Consider the following 22,470-nt stretch of genomic DNA (forward strand, 5'->3'; position numbering starts at 1 on the left):
GTAACAGGTAACAGTGCATTCCTTGGCTTCTCTTTTCTCCATGATTTTCATACTGGTAGTGTTGGTTGGTTCATTCCTGGTTCATTTATGAAATTTATGATAATTTGAAATAATTAGGTTCATTAACAAGTTTATGACTTAAGGGGTAAAACCACATCACTCACATCATTTGTTAAGCAACTATAATATTTAAATGAACTCATAATTACCCATCAATTATTTCAGTGCTCCTCAAAGATTTGAGTTCAATGTATTACTTTCTGACAGACACATAGTAAAAATCTGCTTACGCTAGCATAACCACTTCATCTTAATCTTCTTTGTTCTTTTTCTTCTTATTATTCTTAAAACATTCCCTAAGGTAACCCTTTCCTGCAACCAGGGTGGTCTTCTCAAGGTCCTGCTCAAATGCCTCGTTACCCAACCTCACCCCTCTGTACACTCCATGGGCCTGAATTCTTTTTCCATGTCTGAACTCCTGCAAATCTGATCAGTTTTTAAGTGAGCCTTCTCTGATTACCTCATCCCACAAACAGTCTAGTTTCATCCTTAAAGTTTTATTTCTGATACAATCTATTTTCCTCTTTATCTTGTATTAACTTTTCAATAGATGTTAGATTGTTCACAAGTATTACCTGCATATGTTTTATCAACCTATCTGATTATAATTGGTCACTAAAGTCAGCCATTGTATCCTTTCAACCTCTCTTGAAATTTGTAGTGTTTTTCACAGTCTGCAAAAAATATTTCTTGAAGCAATGCATGAATAAATGAATAAATGGAAAATAGATTTAGGTTTAAGAAATCACATTTTTTCCCACTTTATGGAGACAGATTAATCTATCCTTTCATGCCTTAATTCATATAATTTAAAATAGGAAACACAATTTGAACAAGCTAAAAAATGTCTTAAAGACCTCACCTAAACAAATAAGGAAGTTTAGACTCAACTGGAACATGGGTCACTGGAGATTACATATATAGTTGTAGTCAAATTCATTATTTCATTGCCCAGAGCAAGCTGCAAATTCCATAATTATCTTCAAAGAGGGTAGATATTTAGTCCTACCATGAGCCTTGAAAGGATGAAAAGGTGAATACTTCTGAACAGCTCAATTAACATGCTCTCCCTAGAGAAGCTTTGTGTAATGCAATGAATGATGTTGATATAGTAACCAACTATATTTGAGTCTATAACATTGCACTATGTTGACCAAGGGCATGAAGACAAAGTACAATCTGGTAAAAATGGATCTACAAGTGGCCAAGAAAATTCAGTTCTAATACATATCTCTTTGTTGGTCTACTTCAATTCAAAAATATGTCTGATTTTCTAAAGGAATAAATAAAACTCCATCACTCCTCAATATTTTCAATATTTTCTCTCAACAAAACTTTTACAAGAATGAAGTAATAGTGAGTTTGAATTTATACTCCTTAAGAAATGATGTTAATAACAATATAGTCTAAATTTACATAACCTTTACAGAATGCCAGGTACTGTGATTTACATATATGATCTCATTTTTATCCAGTTAACAAGTCTAAAAGTTATTATTATCATCTCCAAATTATATTTGAAGAAACTGAAACTTAAATTAATTTGCCCAAGGTCACTTAGTCTGCAAATGTCAGAGCTGGTGTTTAAATCTGTGTCCATCTGACTCCAAGGCGTAACTAATACACTACTCTGCTTCAGGAATACAGGTTAAGTTCACATGCATGTGCTTTAAACTATTGGTCAAGTGGGAGTTAGATCCACTCTTCTAGTGAATAGCAGGGGAGAATACCTTGAGAAGTCTCCCAAATTGTGACTGGAATTGTCTTGGGACGTACCTGCAGAGATGGCTTAAATACTTTTAGAGCAATTTTTGGAGGAAGGTCAGCGTCTTGAAATTCTCTGCCATTGGTAGAATATTCACCATGAGTATAGCTGTGATATTTTTTAAATAAACACAAGAGCCGTGGTCCAAAAAGTAGAAAAATATTTATAGAATAATACATGTAAAGTATTGTCCTAATAAAAGTGTGTTGCAATAAATTAAAAACATTCAATGGAGAGCAGCCAAGATGGCACAATAAAAAGACCCTGAACTCAGCTCCTCTCACAAGCACACCAAAATCACAACTATCTGCAGAACAACCATCAGTGAAAAAGACTAGAACTTACCAGAAAAGATTTTCTACAGCTAAAGACATAAAGAAGGAACCACAATGCGACTGATAGGAAGGGTGAATATGCAATATAATCAAATACCCTATCTCCTGGATGGGTGAACCACCAACTGGAGAATAATTATATTGCTGCGGTTCTCCCACAGGAGCAAGAGTTCTGAGCCCCACATCAGACTACCCAGTCAAGGGGTCTGGCACTGGGAAGATGAACCCCCAGAGTATTTGGCTTTGAAGGCCAGTGGGGATTAATTGCAGGAGCCCCACAGGACTGTGGAAAAATAAAGACTTCACTCTTAAAGGGGACACACAATATCTCATGCACAACAGGACTCAGGGGAAAAGGAGTAATTTGATAGGAGCCTGGGCCAGACCTACCTGCTGGTCTTGGAGAGTCTCCTGGGGAAGTGGGGGTGGGGAGGGCAGCTTTGTCTCACCCTGGGTACATAGACACTGGTGGCAGACATATTGAGGAGCATTGTTGGTAACTGATAGCTTGGCTCATTAGCTCGAAGACCTGGCCCCACCCAATAGCCTGCAGGCTCCAGAGCTGGGATGCCTCAGGCCAAACAACTAACTGGGCAGGGACACAGCCCCACCCATCAGCAGATAGGCTGCCTAAAGACCAAGGAGCCCAGAGCTGCTTCTGCACCTGCCCCTAGACACCACCCAGTCCACCAGAGGGTCATGACCGGTGCGTAGACCCAGCGCTACCTACCAGTGAACAGGCACCAGCCCCTCCTGCTAGGAAGCTAGACCAAGCCTCTAGACCAGGCTTATCCATCAGGGGACAGACACCAGCAACAAGAAAACTACAATCCCACAACACAGTTCAGACCCTACCCTGGGACCAGCTGGACCCTGGCCCATCCCACTAGCAAACCAGTACAACCTTCAGGACACCCCAGACCCTATACCCAACTGTGTCAGAGGCCAACACCTCCATCCCACCAATGGTCTGAAATGAGCTCTGGGATCCCTGGGCTCTGCAGCCAGACTCCAGGAACCAGCTCTGCCTACTGATAGACCAGAAGTAGCCCAGGATCCAGCTATACCTGCCAGGAGGTGGGCAACAGCCCCAGAGTCTTCAGGACCCTGATTCTGCCTATCAGTGGGCCACCACTAGCTCCAGGGACCCCTAGAATTCCACAGCCAGCCATCTCGTGAACAGGCCTTGCTAAAGAGCAGCCAGCAGCATCCCAACAAGGCAGGTCCTGGCAACCAACCAGACTAGGGGCCTGCCAGTCCACCCACATTGTTATCCCGTCACAACCAAAGGACCCATGTCCCCCTCTTAGGTTGAATCCTTAGAGCATATAGCTTGGGTGACAAGAGAGTAGTGCACTGCTGGGATACATAGGATGCCTCCTACAGAGGGCTTCTTCTGCAAGGTCAAGAAACATAACCTACCACATACATAAAAATACAAATAGCAACTTAGACAAAATGAGGCAGCATAGGAATATGTTTCAGATGAAGGAAAAAGATAAAACCCCAGAAGAAGAACTAAGTGAAGTGAAAATAGGCAATCTACCTGAGAAAGAGTTCAGTATAATGATCATAAAGATGATCAAAGAACTTGGGAGGAGAATGGATGCAGAGAGCAAGAAGTTAGAAGTTTTTAACAGAGTTAGAAAATATAAAGAACAACCAAACAGAGATGAAGAATACAATAACTGAAATGAAAAACACACTAGAAGGAATAAATAGTCGACTAAATGATTTAGAAGAAAGGATCAGTGAGCTGGAAGACAGAGCAGTGGAAATCACTGCTGCTGAAGAGAAAAAAGACAAAAGAATGAAAAGAAATGAGGACAGCTTAAGAGACCCATGGAACAACATCAAGTGCACTAATATTTACATTATAGGGGTCTGAGAAGGAGAAGAGAGAAAGAACAGGCTGGAGAAAATATTTGAAGAGGTAATAGCTGAAAATCTCCCTAACCTTGGAAAGGAAATAGTCACCCAAATCCAGGAAGCCCACAGAGCCCCATACAGGATTAGCCCAAAGAGGAACACACCAAGACACACTGTAATCAAAATGAAAAAAAAAATTAAAGATAAAGAGAATACTAAAAGCAACAAGGGAAAACCAACAAATAATATACAAGGCAATCTCCATAAGGTTATCACCTAATATTTTAGCAGAAACTCTGCAGGCCAGAAGGGAGTTGCACAATATATTTAAAGTGATAAAAGGGAAAACCTACGACCAAGAATACTCTATACAGCAAAGCTCTCATTCAGATTTTTTTTTTTTTTTTTTTTTGTGGTACGCGGGCCTTTCACTGCTGTGGCCTCTCCCGTTGCGGAGCACAGGCTCCGGACGCGCAGGCTCAGCGGCCATGGCTTACGGGCCCAGCCACTCCGCGGCACGTGGGATCTTCCCGGACCGGGGCACAAACCCGTGTTCCCCGCATCGGCAGGCAGACTCTCAACCACTGTGCCACCAGGGAAGCCCCCTCAGATTCTTTTTTTATTAATTTATTTTATTTTATTTATTTATTGGGTGTGTTGGGTCTTTGTTGCTGTGCATGGGTTTTCTCTCCTTGCAGCGAGCTGGGGCTACTCTTCATTGCATTGCATGGGCTTCTGATTGTGGTGGCTTCTCTTGTATGGAGCATGGACTCTAGGTGCACAGGCCTCCATAGCTGTGGCGCACGGGCACAGTAGTTGTGGCTCCTGGGCTCTAGAGCTCAGGCTCAGTAGTTGTGGTGCATGGGCTTAGTTGCTCCATGGCATGTGGGATCTTCCTGGACCAGGGCTCGAACCCGTGTCCCCTGCATTGGCAGGCAGATTCTTAACCACTGCACACACCACCAGGGAAGGCCCTCTCATTCAGATTTGATGGAGAAATCAAAAGAGTTACTGACAAGCAAAAGTTAAAAGAATTCAGCACCACCAAACCAGTTTTACAACAAATATTAAAGGAAATTCTCTAGTTAAAAAAGAAAAGGCATCAAATAGAAACAAGAAAATTACAAAACCTAAAAGCTCACCAGTAAAAGCAAACATACAGTAAAGATAGGAAATCATCTACAAAGAAAGCTAATAGGGAGGATAAAAGGTAAAAGTAGTAAAATCATCTGTATCCACAATAAGCAGTTAAGGGATACACAAAACAATGACATGTAAAATATAATAAAAACAGAAATTGTGAGGAGAGGAGAGTACAAGTGCAAGGTATTTAAAATGTATTGGAAATTAAGAGATCAGCAACTTAGAATGATCACGTATATATATAGACTGCTATACAAGAGCCTCAAGGTAAGTGCAAACCAAAAATCCGTAATAGATGTACACACAAAAAGGAAAGAGAAATTCAAACAAAACACTAAAGATAGTCATCAAACCAGAAGAGAAGAGAAGAAGAAAGGGAAAAAAGTCCTTAAAAAATCCAAAACAATTAACAAAATGGCAATAAGAAAATACATATGGCTAATTTATTTAAATGTAAATGGTCTAAATGATCCAACCAAAAGTCACAGACTGGCTGAATGGATACAAAAACAAGACTTGTATATTTGCTGCCAACAGGAGACTCACTTCAGATCTAGAGACACATACAGACTGAAAGTGAGGGGATGCAAAAAGGCATTCCACACAAATGGAAATCAAAAGAAAGCTGGAGTAGCAATACTTATATCAGACAAAGTACACTTTAAAATAAAGACTGTTACAAGAGAAAAAGAAGGTTATTACCTAAGGATGAAGGGATCAATCCAAGAAGAAGATATAACAGCTATAAGTATATATGCACCCAACATAGGAGCACCTCAATATATAAGGCAAATATTAACAGACATAAAAGGACAAATTTACAGCAACACAATAATAGTGGGGGACTTTAACACCCATACCTCAGTGGACAGATCATCCAGACAGAAAATCAATAAGGAAACACAGGCCTTAAATAACACATTAGACCAAATGGAATAAAGAATATTTATAGAGCAATACACCCCAAAAGAGCTGAATACACATCCTTTTCAAGTTCACATGGAGCATTCTCCAGGATAGACCACATGCTGGGCCACAAAAAAGCCTTGGTAAATTTAAGAAAATTGAAATCATATCAAGCATCTTTTCCAACCACAATGCTTTGAGACTAGAAATCTACTACAAGAAAAAAAACTGCAAAAAACACACTTGGAGGCTAAAAAATATGCTACTAAACAATCAATGGATCACTGAAGAAATCTAAGAGTAAATCAAAAAATACCTAGAGACAAATTAAAATGAAAACATGACTATCCAAAACCTATGGAACACAGCAAAAGCAGTTCTAAGAGAGAAGTTTATAGCAATACAATCTTACATCAGGAAACAGTAAAAATCTCAAATAAACAACCTAACCTTACACCTAAAGCAATTAGAGAAAAAGATCAAACAAAACCCAAAGTTTCATAGAAGGAAAGAGATCATAAAGATCAGAGCAGAAATAAATGATATAGAGACAAAAAAATAATAGAGAAGATGAATGAAACTAAAAACTGTTTCTTTTAAAAGGTAAATAAAATTGATAAGACTTTAGTCAGACTCATCAAGAAAAAAAAGGGAGAGGGCCCAAATCAATAAAATTTGAAATGAAAAAGGAGAAGTTACAACTGACAGCACAGAAATACAAAGGATTATAAGAGACTACTACAAGCAACTATATGCCAATAAAATGGACAACCTGGAAGAAATGGACAAATTCTTAGAAAGGTACAACCTCATAAAACTGAATCAGGAAGAAATAGAAAATATTAGTAGACCAATTACCAGTTCTGAAATTGAATTAGTAATTTTAAAACTCCCAAAAACAAAAGTCCAAGACCAGATGGCTTCACAGGCGAATTCTATCAAACATTTAAAGAAGAGTTAATACCCATTCTTCTGAAACTATTTCAAAAAATGGAGAGGAGGGAACACTTCTGAACTCATTCTGTGAGGCCACCATCACCCTGATACCAAAATCAGACAAAGATACCACAAAAAAAGAAAATTACAGGCCAATATCACTGATGAACATAGATGCAAAAATCTTCAATGGAATACTAGCAAACTGAAACCAACAGTACATTAAAAGGATAATACTCCATTATCAAGTGGGATTTATCCCAGGGATGCAAGGACTTTTCAATATCCACAAATCAATCAATGTGAAACATCACATTAACAAACTGAAGAATAAAAAACATATGATTGGGGCTTCCCTGGTGGCACAGTGGTTGAGAGTCCGCCTGCCGATGCAGGGGACACGGGTTCATGCCCCGGTCCGGGAGGATCCCATGTGTCGCGGAGCGGCTGGGCCCGTGGGCCGTGGCCGCTGGGCCTGCGCATCCAGAGCCTTTGCTCCTCAGTGGGAGAGGCCATGGCAGTGAGAGGTCCGTGTACCGCAAAAAAAAAGCAAAAAAAACACGATTATCTCAATAGATGCAAAAAAAAGCTTTTGATAAAATTCAACATCCATTGATGATTAAAACTCTCCAGAAAGTGGGTATAGAGGGAACATTCCTCAACATAATAAATGCCATATATGACAAACTCACAACTAACATCATACTCAGTGGTGAACAGCTGAAAGCATTTCCTCTAACATCAGGAACAAAGTGAGGATGTTCACTCTCACCACTTTTATTCAACATAGTATTGGAAGTCCTAGCCATGGCAATCAGAGAAGAAAAAGAAATAAAAGGAATCCAAATTGGAAAAGAAAAAGTAGAACTGGCACTGTTTGCAGATGACATGATACTATACATAGAAAATCCTAAAGATGCTATCAGAAAACTGCTAGAGCTCATCAATGAATTTGGTAATGTTGCAGGATACAAAATTAATAGACAGAAATCTTGCATTTCTATACACTAACAATGAAAGATCCGAAAGAGAAATTAAAGAAACAATCTCACTTACCATCACATCAAAAAGAATAAAATACCTAAGAATAAACCTACCTACAGAGGCAAAAGACCTGTAGTCTGAAAACTGTAAGATGCTGATGAAAGAAATTGAAGACCACACAAACAGATGAAAGATACACCATGTTCTTGGATTGGAAGACTCAATGGTAAAATGACCAAGCTACCCAAGGCAATCTACACATTCAGTACAATCCCTATCAAATTACCAATGGCATTTTTCACAGAACTAGAACAAAAAAGTTTTTAATTTGTACGGAAACACAAAAGACCCTGAATAGCCGAAATAATCTTGAGAAAAAAAAAAAAAAAGAAGCTGGAGGAATCAGGCTCCCTGACTTCAGACTATACTACAAAGCTACAGTTATCCCAACAGTATGGTACTGGTACAAAAACAGAAATATAGATCAATGGAACAGGATAGATAGCACAGAGATAAACCCATGCACTTATTGTCAATTAATCTATGACAAAGGAGGCAAGAATATACAATGGAGAAAAGACAGCCTCCTCAATAAGTGGTGCTGTGAAAACTGGATAACTACATGTAAAAGAATGAAATTAGAACATTCTCTAACACCATGCACAAAAAATAAACTCAAAATGGATCAAAGACCTAAATGTAATGGCAGACACTATAAAACTCTTAGAGGCAAACATAGGCAGAACACTCTTTGACATAAATAACAGCAGTATCTTTTTTGATCCACCTCCTAGAGTAATGAAAATAAAAACAAAAATAAACAAATGGGACCTAATTAAACTTAAAAGCTTTTGCACAGAAAAGGACACCATAAACAAAACAAAAAGACAACGCAGAGAATGGGAGAAAATACTTGCAAATGAAGTGACTGACATGGGATTAATCTCCAAAATATACAGACAGCTCATGCAGCTCTGTATCAAAAAAACAAACTACCTAATCAAAAACTGGGCAGAAGATCTACATAGACATTTCTCCAAAGAAGAATTTGACGTACAGAAGAATTTGACATACAAATGATCAAGCCCATGAAAAGATAATCAGCATCACTAATTATCAGAGAAATGCAAATCAAAACTACCATGAGGTATCACCTCACACCAGGCAGAATGGCTATCATCAAAAAGTCTACAAGCAATAAATGCTGGAGAGGGTGTGGAGAAAAGGGAACCCTCCTACACTGTTGGTGGGAATGTAAATTGATACAGCCACTATGGAGAACAGTATGGAGTTTCCTTAAAAAACTAAAAATAGAACTATCATATGATCCAACAATCCCACTACTGGGCATATGTCCAGAGAAAACTCTAATTTGAAAAGATGCATGCACCCCAGTGTTCACTGCAGCACTTTACAATACCCAAGACTTGGAAGCAACCTAAATCTCCATTGACAGATGAATGGATGAAGCAGATGTATATGTGTGTGTGTGTGTGTGTGTGTGTGTGTGTGTATGTATGTGTGTAATGGAATATTACTCAGCCATCAAAAAGAATGAAATAATGCCATTTGCAGCAACATGGATGCACCTAGAGGTTATCATACTAAGTGAAGTAAGTCAGAGAAAGACAAATATTATGTGATATCACTTATAAGTCTAAAAAAATTATACAAATCAACTTATTTACAAAGCAGAAATAGACTCACAGACATAGAAAACAAACTTATGGTTACCAAAGGAGAAAAGTGGGGGAGGATAAATTTGGAATCTGGGAATAACAGATGATGCACACTACTATATATAAAATAGATAAGCAACGAGGACCTACTGTATAGCACAGGGAACTATATTTAATATCTTATAATAACCTATAATGCAAAAGAATCTGGAAAAGAATTGATATATATATACATATATATGTATGTATAACTGAATCACTTTGCTGTACTCCTGAAACATTGTAAATCAACTATACTTCAATTTTAAAAAAATTAAGAGAAAATCCTGTCAAAGTAACTATAGAGTTTGTATAAAACACAAGAAAATTAAATAAGAAAGATTTAAGAAAAATATTAACCCTTCAATATGTATTATTATCTTATTTTTGTAAATCTTGTATCTACAACCTAAACTATTATTAGAGCAGAACAGTTTAAAAGGCATCTTTATACTGCAGTTTCTTTACACCGCAGTTTCCTTATACTTTTCTTATACTTTGAGTTTTGGAATAAACACAAGGCCAATCTAGTGTAATGTGACTGTTCAAGTAATTCAGCAGGTCGGAAACAAAAAAAGTTTCCCAATTCTTTGGAATTCCCAGTTGATCTGCAACTGAGAGGATAGCTGTGTTCTTGTGGCATTTCTGTCTTTTCTTCTACTATACCACTATCACATTGCATTGCAATTCCATGACAATATGTCTCAGACTTATTTCCACCTCCCCTGCTTAGTGAGCCCTGTCTTTTTTCATCTTTGTATCCCAGCCATCAAATATGTAATTTAAACTCAGTAGACATTTGTGAAATGAATGAATATGGGTAAGATAAGTGATAATTTTAATATGTAGTAGTTTTTGCCAACTGTGCCCAATCCAAGTAAACTACCCTTGAGAAACTGAGTACTTAATACAAGTGTCCTAGTCAAAGTGCTTTTGGTTGTAACACAAATCCACTCAAACTATGTAATGGAATGTTAAAATGAGACTGTTTCTGTCTTCATTTCCTCTGAGGTCATAAAGGCTGCTGACATCAGTAGGTACATCCCAAAGAAAGGTCATGGACTACCTTGCAGGACATGAGCCTACCTTCAGCCTATTCTAAAAGATGGTGAGGAAGAAATGTTGAAGAAACAAAAGAATTTCCTAGGAGGAAAGTATTGGAGTACTTCTCTTCCCCTCCAGTCCAGTGAGGAAGAGCTTGTGGAGTTAAAGAGATCAAGAAACAGAGGTTGCCACCCCCTCATTCAAATCCAGATGTCCCCTGGATTTGGAGGAATGTGGTAACTAGTAGGGAAAACTATGGCCTGTCATTAGCACATAAGATTACATATGAGTTAACAACATTGTGCATTGTCATTCTTTTTCTTTCTTTTTTTTAAATTAAAAAAAGGATATATCAGTGGTGTTTTAATTTCTTTGTTTACTGACAAAATTGAACTTTTAAAAAATATTTATTTATTTATTTGACTGCGTCGGGTCTTGCAGCGCACAGGATCTTCTTTGCCGTGTGTGAGATCTTCGTTGCAGCATGCGGAATCTTTAGTTGTGGCAGGCAAAGTCTTAGTTGCAGCATGTGGTGTCTAGTTCCCTGATCAGGGATCAAACCCGGGCCCCCTGCATTGGGAGTGTGGAGTCTTAGCCTCTCGACCATGAGGGACATCCCTGAACTTTTTAAAGAAAGATTACCTGCCAATTTTATTCTGTTTTGTGATTTACCTCTTACGTCCTTCATCCAGTTTTCTAACTGAGGTTTTTGTTTCATCTGTCATTCCATTAGAAAAAGGTCTCCCAGTTTTTCATTTGTGGTACTTTTTAGCTAGCAGGAGCTTTGAATTTTTACACAGTAAAATATATTAGTCTTTTTATTCCAAAATCTCTTCTTTTGTAGCCTTCTATACCACTTATCCTTATATTTTCTTCTTGTTCATTTTGGCTGTTTTATATTCCACGTTTAACTGAATCCTTCAACAGTTTTTTGTTGAGGTGCTCAAATTACATAATAATGGAATCCTTCAAAGTGCTTGAGCTGAATGGCGCTTTGCTATTCATTGTGTTTAGCGTGAACCTAAGATTGCTATTTTTAAAAGGTTGTGAATCTCCTTATCCTTATGATAAAGGTATCCTCAAAACCTCTATCAGCTGCTTCATAGAGTGGGTTTTTCTGCAAGGCCTCCATAAAAAAAGACAGTGCCATCTGACCCGAGTGCCAAGAAGAGCTGGAAATCTTCACAGAAATTGTTCTTTTATATCTCGTGGACTCTGTGAAGAGTGTGAATAGGATGTCCTTTGTTAAGTTGGCTGTTAAATGTTAAATAATTGTCCACTGTGTGTGTGTATTACCATTTCTATATCCATTTATCCATCAACATACACTTAGGCTGTTCCCATACCTTGACTACTGTGAATAATGCTGCAGTGACACGGGAGAGCAGATATCTTTTTGAGGTAATGATTTCATTTCTTTTGGATATATACCCAGAAGAGGAATTGCTGGATTATATGAAAGTGTTTTTTTTGGTGGGGGTCGTGGGGGAAGCTCCTTACTGTTTTCCAAAGCCTGAACCAATGTACATTCCCACCAAGGTACAAGAGTTCCCTTTACTCCACGTGATCACCAACACTTGTTATCTTTTTGATAATGGCTATCTGAACAGGTGTGAGTTGATATCTCATTGTGGTTCTGATTTGTATTTACTGATAACTGGCGATGTAGAGCACGTTTTCATATGCCTGTTGGCCATTTGTATGTCTTCTTTAAAAAAATATCTGCTTTGGTCCTTTGCCCATTTTTTAATTGGATTTTCTTGCTGCTATTGATTTTTAGGAATTATTTATATGTTCTGGACATTAAACCCTTATTAGATGTATGGTGTGTAGATATTTTCTTTCAACCCATAAGTTGCCTTTTCATTTAATTAACTGCTTCCTTTTCTGTGCAGGAGCTTTTGTTTGATATAGTCCCACTTGTTTATTTTTGCTTTTGTTGCTTAGCTTTTATTGTCATATCCAAAAAATTCATTGCTAAGGCCATTATCAAGGAGATTTTTTCCTATGTTTTCTTCTAAGATTTTTACAGTTTTGAGTCTTACGTTTAAGTCTTAAATTCATTTTCAGTTGACTTTCATGTATGGTGTAAGATAAAGGTCGAATCTCATTCTTTTGCATGTGGCTATCCAGCCATTCCAACACCATTTTTTGAAGAGACTATCTTTTCTCCATTGTGTATTCTTGGTGTGTTTGTCAAAAATTAGTTAACTACATATTATTGGGTTTATTTTGGGGCTTTCTATTCTGTTCCATCAGTCTATATATCTGTTTTAAATCCAGTACCATACCGTTTTGATTACTATAGCTTTGCAATATAATTTGAAATCAGGAAATGTGGTGATGCCTCCAACTTTGTTCTTTCTCTAGAATGCTTTGGCTGTTTGGAGTCTTTTGTGGTTCCATAAAAATTTTAGAATTATTTTTTCCATCTCTGTTGAGGAAATTTCCTCTATATCTGTTCATGAGTTTTTATTGTGAATAAATGTTGAACTTTGTCAAATACTTTCTCAGCGTCTATTGAGATGATCATGTGGTTTTTATCTTTAATTCTGCTCATGTGATATAACACATTAATTGATTTGCTTATAATAAGCCAAACTTGCATCACAGGTATGGATCTCACTTGATCATGGTGTATAATCTTTTTGATGTGTTGTTGAATTTTGTTTGCTAGTATTTTATTTAGAAATTTTGCATCTAGTTTCATCAGAGATATTGGCTTATAGTTTTCTTCTGTTGTCTTTGTCTGGCTTTGGTATCAGGGTAATGCTGACCTCATAAAATGAGTTTGAAAGTGTTTCCTCTTCTTCTACCTTTTGGAAGACTTTTAAAGGATTGTTATAAATTTTCATTTAATGTTTGGTAGTATTCAGCCATGACATTATCTCGTCCTATGCTTTCCTTTGTTGGGAGATTTTTTTAAATTACCACTTTAATCTCCTAATTTGCTGTTGGTCTGTTCAGGGTATCTAGTTCTTCTTAAAGCAGTCTTGGTAGTTGTAGGTTTTTAGGAAATTATTGTTTTCTTTTAGGTTGGCATTTGTTGTTCATAGTCGTGTTTTATGATTCTTTGTATTTCTGTGGTACCAGTTATAACATCTCTTTCATTTCTGACTTGAGTCCTCTCTGTTTTTTTCTTTGTCAATTTTGTTTATCTTTTCAAAAAACCAGCTCTTAGTTTCATTGATCTTTTTTATTGTCTTTTTAGTCTCTATTTCCTTTATTTACACTGTGATCTTTATTTCTTTCCTTCTGCTAACTTTGGGATTAGTTTGTTCTTCTTTTTCTTGTTTTTGAGGTGTAAGTTAATTTTGCTTATTTGAGATTGTCCTTGTTCCTTAACGTAGGCATTTATTGCTATGAATTTCCATCTTAGAACTGCTTTTGCTACATCACATATGTTGTGGTTTGTTGTATTTCCATTTTCATCTGTCTCAATATATTTTTTATTTCTCTTTTAATGTCTTCTTTGACCCATTTGTTGTTCAGTAGCATGTTGTTTAATCTCCACATATTTATGAAATTTCCAGTTTTCTTCTTGTAGTTGATTTCTAGTTTCACACCATTGTGATCAGAAGAGATGTTTGATATGATTTCAATCTTCTTAAATTTATTAAGACATGTTTTGTGGCATAATATATGATCTATCCTGGAGAGTGTTCCATGTGTGCCTTAGAAGAATGTGTATTTTATTGCTTTTGGATAGAATGTTCTATGTATGTCTGTTAAGTCCCTCTGTTCTAACGTGTAGTTTAGGTTAACATTTCCTTACTGATTTTACTGACTGACTGATCTATCCATTGATGAAAGTGAGGTATTAAAGTCCCCTACTGTTATTGGATTGCTGTCCATTTCTCCCTTTAAGTCCATTAATATTTGCTTTATATATTTAGGTGAGCCTATGTTAAGAACATAAATATTTACAAATGTTATATCTTGTTGAAATGACTCCTTTATCATATAATGACCTTCTTTATTTCTTATTAGAGTCTTTGCCTTGAAGTCTATTTTCCCTGATAAAAGTGTAGGTATCCAAGTTTCTTTTTGTTTCCATTTGCATGGAATATCTATTTCCATGCCTTCACTTTATCTGTGTGTTTCCTTACATGTGAAGTGAATCTCTTGTAGACAGTGTATAGATTGGTCTTGGTTTTTTTGTTTTGTTTTGTTTTGTTTTTAATCTGTGTAGCCACTCTGTGTCTTTTGATTGGGGAACTTAATCCATTTACATTTAAAGTAATTATTGATATGTATGTTCTTGTTACCATTTTGTTAATTGTTTTCTGGCTGTTTTTAAATTCCTTTGTTCCTTTCTTCTTCTCTTGCTCTCCTCCTTTGTGATTTGGTGATAATTTTTAGTGGCACGCTTAGATTCCTTTCTCTTTATCTTTTGTGTATCTACTATAATGTTTTGCTTTGTGATTACCATGAGGCTTACGTAAAATAACATATCTATAACAGTCTATTTTAAGTTGACAAGTTAAATTCAAACACATTCTAAAACTCTACATTTTTACTCCTCCCCCTTGTTTTGTTTTTGATGTCACAGTTTCTTTTTATCTTGCATATTCATTAACAAATTATAGTAGTTGTAGTTCTTTTTACTACTTTTGTCTTTTAACCTTTGTACTAGAATTATAAGTGATTAACTCATCACCTTTATAACATTAGATTTTTCTGAATTTTACTATATGTTTACCTTTACCAGTGAGATTTGTACTTTCATATGTTTTTCTATTTCTGATTAGCACTTGCATTTCAGCTTAAAGAAGTCCCTTCAGCATTTCTTGGAAGGCCAGTTTAGTGGTCATAACTTCCTTCACCTTTTGCTTGTCTGGAAAACTATTGGAAAACTATTTATCTCTTCTTCAATTCTGTAGGACACCTTGGCTGAGTAGAGAATTCTTGGTTAGTTGGTTTTGTTTGTTTTGTTTTGTTTTGTTTTCAGCACTTTGAATATATTGTGCCACTTCCTTCTGGCCTGCAAACTTTCTGCTGAAAAATCTGCTGATGGTCTTATGGAGGGTTCCTTTCCACATAACAAGTTGTTTTTCTCTTGCTGCTTTTAAGAATCTCTCCTTGTCTTTAAGTTATGACAGTTTAATTATAATGTGTCTTGGTGTGGGTCTCTTTGGCTCATATTATTTGGAACTCTCTAGGCTTCCTATATCTGGATGTCTATTTCCTTTCCCAGGTTAAGGAAGTTTTCAGCTATTATTTCTTCAAATAAATGTTCTGCCCCTTTCTCTCTCTCTTCTCCTTCTAGGACCCCTATAATGCAAATTTTGGTCTGTTTAATATTGTCCCACAAGTCGCTGAAGCTATCTTCACTTTGTAAATTTTTTTTCTTTTTACTTCTTTGATTAGATGAATTCCATTGCCTTGTGTTTGAGTTTGCTAATTCTTTTTTCTGGCTTCGTCTAGCCTGCTTTTGATACCCTGTAATGTATTTTTCAGTGCAGGTGTTCTTCAGCTCTGTGATTTCTGTTTGGTACTTTCTTGTATTTTCTATTTCTGTTGAAACTATCATTCTGTTCATGCATTGTTCTCCTGACCTCAGTGAGCATCTTTTTTTTTAATTTAATTTTTTAACTAATTAACATTTTTTCTCTTTCTGTAGTTTATTGATATATTATATATGGCCTGCATGAAGTTTAATTTTGCTAAGATATATGAGTTTTTCGCATCTCAGAAAGACTATTAGAATAAAAACTACAAAAGTGGATAAAGGTAACCATACTTACTTGCATAAGTGTCTCCCTTTTAAGAGATGTAATATCCCTAAAATAAAAAGGGGATAATTATGAAAATAAAATTTTCCCAGCGTCGGTGTAGTAAGACTGGAATATTTTGTCACTAGTGAAGTTTCTAAAGACTTAATAAGAACAGTTGAGACATACTTTCTCATCGTTTTATCAAGTAGAATCAATATTAGTGTTTCCGGTGACCTTCCCTAGCATTCAGAGATGCTGAGAACAGAGGAGATATAAAAACTATAATCAGGGTCAAAATTAATATTTTTACCTAAAATAAATCAACAGATTAGAGGAATGCAGGAGGAAAAAAGCTAGTAAATTCAGTGATTTTAAGATTACTTATTACTCATCATATCAGGGTGGGGTTTTTCCTTTACATAGGATTTTTTTCTTTGACTCTTTTACTTCTAAAATTTCTTTGCTTTGTGTTTTTCATTAACCTCTTACTTTTTATGTCTATTGCTGTCACTCCAAGCCTAGAATCTTTGCCTGATATTAATCTGTTGACAGTAATTTTGCAACAAAGTTCAAACAATCTTCTAAGGCTTTTATTGTGGGTATGGTAGACATGAAGTAGAGATCCTTTTGTCATTAGTAACATATCTGTTCATAGCAACTAGGAGCTAAGTAATAGCACCTAAATATGTATTTAAGAATGATTCAAAATTGAGCATGTTTTATTTTTAATCATTCCTCCCAAATAGAATATTTTTATCCATTTCTTATTTATCTTTTCAGTGTTTCTTTATACAAATGAAGGCAAATACAATAGATATTTGCCTTATTCTTATTCTTTCCCTTTTACACTGAATGTAGTATATTTTATACATTGTATACATTCTTTCCTGTTTACACTGAGTAGTATATTTTATATATTGTATACATTCAATCAAGTAATATACTCTCTTCACTGTTCTGCAACTTGCTTTCCTCGCTTTATGATATGACCTGTAGATATCTTCACATCTGTATGGAGATCTTGCTCATTTTTTTTTTTACAGCTTATAGTATTCCATCAAATGGGAGTGCCATAGTTTTTTCAACCAGTACCTGACTGCTAAATGCACAGGTTGTTTATAATCTCTAAATTTTACAAATTATGCTATAATCATTAAACCTGTACATATATTTTTTGTGCTTATGTAGGAGATTGTGTAGAATATATTCTTGGGAGAAGGATTGCTGAGTCAAAGAAAAATGTCTGTATTATTGGTAGATATTGTCAGATTCTTCTCCATAATGGGTTGTATGCTTTTGAGCAAGTTTTAAAGTAGAGAAATTATATGGTTCATTACCTTTCTTGCCCATTCTAACTCCCAACTTAATCTAACTTTGGTTCCACTCAAAATTTTAAAATACATGTTCCTTGCTAACTAGTTATTTAATCTCTTCCAGAGATAAATGCCTACTTATCACCAGTATTTCAAGCTAGTATCTAATATCTTTTAATGGATAATGTCAAAAATCAATTCAAGTGACTTTCTTCAACTCTTCTAGGTTTGTCATCAACATCACAATCTGTAGATCTGATTTGTCTACCTGGTAACTGGTAATAATTGTCAGTGCCAGAATCTAGTACAAAATTCTCAGATCACCTGTTTTCTCTGCTCTACATTAAGTCATCCTTAATAATTAGCATATGCTTTTAGGCTGACTGACATGGCTGATTAAATCATATAGTTCTCCTTTAAGACAAGACTCCCTGGGTGCCCTCACGCATGTTTACACTGGTTGCAATGAAAAATTACCAAGTCTTTCCTTATCTGGGTACATTGTCAGTATATGGAAAAAGTAGACTCTAGCGTGCAGAGACCTAAGCCTCCCATTGCATTTAACTAGAGGGTCATGGAAAGAGCTCTGAAATCAGAAGCCAAAGACCTAGGTCTGCATCCTCTTCCTGTACTTTTTTTAATTACAGCTTTATTGATGTAGTTCATATACCATACAGTTCACCCATTTAAAGAATACAATTCAATGGTTTGTATTAGATTCATAGATGTGAACAACTATCACCTTAGAGCAAGGCTTACTCTTAGAAAAAGTCATAGAGTTTCCTTAACTTTAGTTTTATAATCTATAAATTGTGCGAAATGTTACTTAGCTCATAAAATGGTTTATGAGGATGATGTGAAATAGTGCACATGAATGAATTTGAAAACTCTAAAACCTTGTTAGGTAAAATGAGATGGATTATTCATTTCCTCTGACTGGAGTAAGCTATAACAATATCCTAACCTTCTCTCATACATTTTTACCTCTCTGCATGTTTTAAGGTGCATTTCTAGGAAAAAGAAGGGGTATCATGCCTTTTGTGAAGAAAGAAAGAATTTAAGAAAATATTTTATTTTCTGTTTTAGATATAGACTTCAATATGACAAAAATTTTAAAGAACCCAGAAGGATATACAATGCCCACATCCAAGGAAGAATCAAGATTATCAGGACTACCAACAAAGGTTTGAAGTATAATAATTATAAAAAATGTCCTTCTTTAATTTCCAGTATAATTAATTGAACAGTTTCACATGGACAGTGTTGGTTATTAAACTCTTGATATATATTTTAGAAAAAAATTAATCAGAAGAGATTTATTGGAGAGGTTAATATTAAAGTCATATTTATTTCTGAAACTATCCTCATCTCTAAGGAAAACGAATAGCGTTTATCTTTTCCTCATACTTCTGGCACTGCTTCTCCTTGGGTTGACATACAGACGTGGCTGTGATCTCAATAAGCATCAAAGTGCAGAGAAAACTTCAATGGCGTTTTCAACAGTGGTTGACCTGTCCCCACCTCTTAAACCATGGTCCCGGAATAAATGACCATATGTAGGTACTGTTGATCTTAAGTCTTGAATACTTGCTTTCTCCACATTTTTGAAGATGCCTCCCAAACAGAGATCCTATGGATTTGCCACCTTGTGTTGTTTTAGCCAAGATTTGATGAGACCGTTGGCTTGAACTTCTGAATTTGATCTCTTAACTTGTTAGCCAGTTGGGTTTTAAATCTGTTGCAGTCGTTTTTGTAAAATTTTGTCTGAATTATCTAGTCAAGTCTGACCGTTATTTTAAATTTTAAATTATGCTTATACAAAAACCACTTTCTGAAAGTCAGTATTCATATATTTCCTGGTCTTTAATAATCCAGGTATATAGAATCTCTTCCAACTTTCACAGTGCTGCCAAGGATGTACATACTTAGGATAGAAATTGGCGACTCTAGGAGTCCATTTGGGGTAGATGGCAATATTGCACCATTTTGGCTGCAGGGGGCGGGAGGCAGCAGAGTGCATGGGAGCAGAGGAGGAGGGCAAGGTTGCTAAATTTAGAAATAGGAAATGTAATAGAAATTGTATATCTGATCTTCAGCAAGCACTAAAAATGGTCTTTTATAGTTTGTTTACAAGTTGAAGAAATATGGACAGATGGATTTGTAACTGACAATAACTTTTTTCAGATATCACTATTAAAAGATAGAAAGCAAATTGCAGATATGTCTTTGGTAGTACACCGTATTGCTGCATCATTGGCCCTGTCTCATGCACAATATTTTATCAACAACTTTGATAAAAATATGGTTGCCTTTTTTCATTAGCCATGTAGACGTCATAAAACCTGGAAGAATTATCAATATATTGGATGACCAAAAGTTTACAACAGCCTGGGGTAACAGGCCTGATCTTAGAAGTTAAACTGTTACTGTGGAAAAAGTATAGAGGTCCAAAATTGTAACTGCATAAGTATAGGTTAATAAAGCCTTGCCTTGGAGGCCTCTGAAAAGATTTGGGAATCACTTTTAACAGTAAGCTCTGTATATGTCAAAAGTAGAATGTTGTTGACCCCAAAATCTACTGTATTCATGGGCTGTTTAAACATGTAGAATCTACTCTGTGCTGATTAGACAATAATTGTGTATTACGTTCATTCTGGAGCCCTGATTTCAATCTGCTCTTGCCTGATTGAACTACGCTTAAAAAATAATCATAGTTTCTCATAGGGGAAGAAGGATCAGTGTACTGTGGTTTTCTTAGCTTAAAAACTGGTAACTGCAGAAAAAGAACAGGAATGTCTGTTTCTAAAACTTCAGTAACATAGAGTTTCTACCTTATAATACACCAGGCAAAAGCCAGGAAAATGCTTGGTGTGGTTTTGCATGCAAGTTTTAAGATCAAGCTAGGTATAACCTGATGTGAATTGTCATGGGAGACTATGGTGAAGTAAATTATTTACATCACAGAAAAAACAGCTGATATTGACATCAAGTTTTCACCATCAAACAACTGCTTTTGATTACAATATTACCACTATTTGAAATAATTTTGGAGCAGCTATGAATGAATACAATGAAAAATTGACCATAAGCGAACAAAACACAAGAGAATTTTACGTATCAGTAAAAACAAATGAGAATAAAATCTTACTCCCCCACAAGAAGTGGAATCAACAATAAATCTCTCATCTAGGTGTTATAAAAATTGAGGAAAGACTTAACATATGAGTACTTGCTATACTTGCATCCCACAAGAAGTCAATAGTAGAATATTGGAGCAATTATAATTATGGTGGTTGTTTCCTTGACACAGAACTCGTGGTCAAAGTTTTTTTCATCAGCACTGTAATGGGCTTCTAGCCTCTCTGTTCTGATGAGAAGTCACCTTGTTAACCTTATTGGGGTTCTCTTATATGTTGTTTTTCTCTTGCTGCTTTTGAGATTTTTCTTTTTGTCTTCTTCTTTCAACACTTTGACTATGACGCATCTAGATGTGAATTTATCCTACTTGGAGTTAAGCTTCTTGGATGTGTTTTTCCTAAAACTTGGAAAGTTTCAGTCGTTATTTCTTCATATTTTTTCCTGCCCCTTTTTCTGAGGCTCTGCTCATTCTTTTCTCTTTCTGTTCTTCAGATAGGATGCTCTCTATTGGCCTGTCTTCATGCTAAAAGACTAGCAGAGCCTTACTGCACATACTCATAGTCTCATACTTTAGTAAATTACTTTAAGATGCCTTGCAGAATTTCCCTTTATTTGTTTTAATATACCAGATAATAATTGTATTTATGGTTATAATACAGTTATATTTTATTTACAGTTCTTTAAAAATACATAAAAGTAATAATTGATTCATTTTTTTTTCCTACCCCTTACAGTCCCATTATAGCAGTAGTGGCCCAGAGTTTAACCGTGTTCTCTTCAATTTTGGAGGTCAGAGTCCACTGATTTTATATTATCTTAAGATGCATGAGCTAGCTGGCATTTCCAAAGCCCCTAGACACGTCAAGATTAAACTCACTGAAATATTGAAAGAACCATATCCTTTTTTAAGCTTTGCTTTAATATGATGTTTCCAAAATATTCAAAACTTTTAACTTTTTTTAATGTCTGAGTTAAGAAAAAATTTTAATGCATTTTGTAACTAATGCTTTACTTAGCATTTAATTACATTCAAAACTTTTCATAGCATGTTTGGCTAAAAGTATTTTCTCTTTTAGTTCTAAGGCTGTGATTTTACATGTAAGAAAAATAAAACAAACATAAAACCCAGGAAGTTAAAAAACTGGTATATTTAGCTCTTTAGTAAAAGTCTATTTTTACAATTTTACTGTTCAGTGTTCAGTTTCAAACATTTGTCAGAACTGTGGGTCATGGACTTCTAGGTTTCTCCAGAAGAAAGTTTCAACTGTGCCTTAGCTATGTAATCATTTGTTCTAATGAAAATTTATTAGAAAACTTAATGTATAAAATATAATATAAATGAAATTTGAGCTCTTTGGTTGTAGCAGGTGTATCTGTTTACATTCTTGTGCCCCCTCTGCATAACCCATCCTGGCCCAGGTCTCACTATAGGGACTTGGATGAACCCCAAGAGATCTAGTACAGTGGTCTCCAAACTGGGGTATACAAGCTCTGGGTGGAAAAAAAAAAAAAGTATATATATATATATATATATATATATAT

The 22,470-nt window shown here is 35.8% G+C and overlaps 1 protein-coding gene across 1 annotated transcript in view; it reads left to right on the forward strand.

Annotated features, from left to right (window-relative positions):
• FAM227B (family with sequence similarity 227 member B) overlaps positions 1-21,854 on the forward strand; it is a 211,404-nt gene extending 189,550 nt beyond the window's left edge. Inside the window, exons 10-11 of the mRNA XM_024118458.3 lie at positions 18,877-18,974; positions 21,663-21,854. Coding sequence (XP_023974226.2) covers positions 18,877-18,974; positions 21,663-21,854 — 290 coding nt within the window. The remainder of the gene's footprint in view (positions 1-18,876; positions 18,975-21,662) is intronic.
• Positions 21,855-22,470: the final 616 nt, after the last annotated feature.

Source organism: Physeter macrocephalus, chromosome 11 (assembly GCF_002837175.3).
Source record: "Physeter macrocephalus isolate SW-GA chromosome 11, ASM283717v5, whole genome shotgun sequence".
Taxonomy (NCBI): Eukaryota; Metazoa; Chordata; class Mammalia; order Artiodactyla; family Physeteridae; genus Physeter; species Physeter macrocephalus.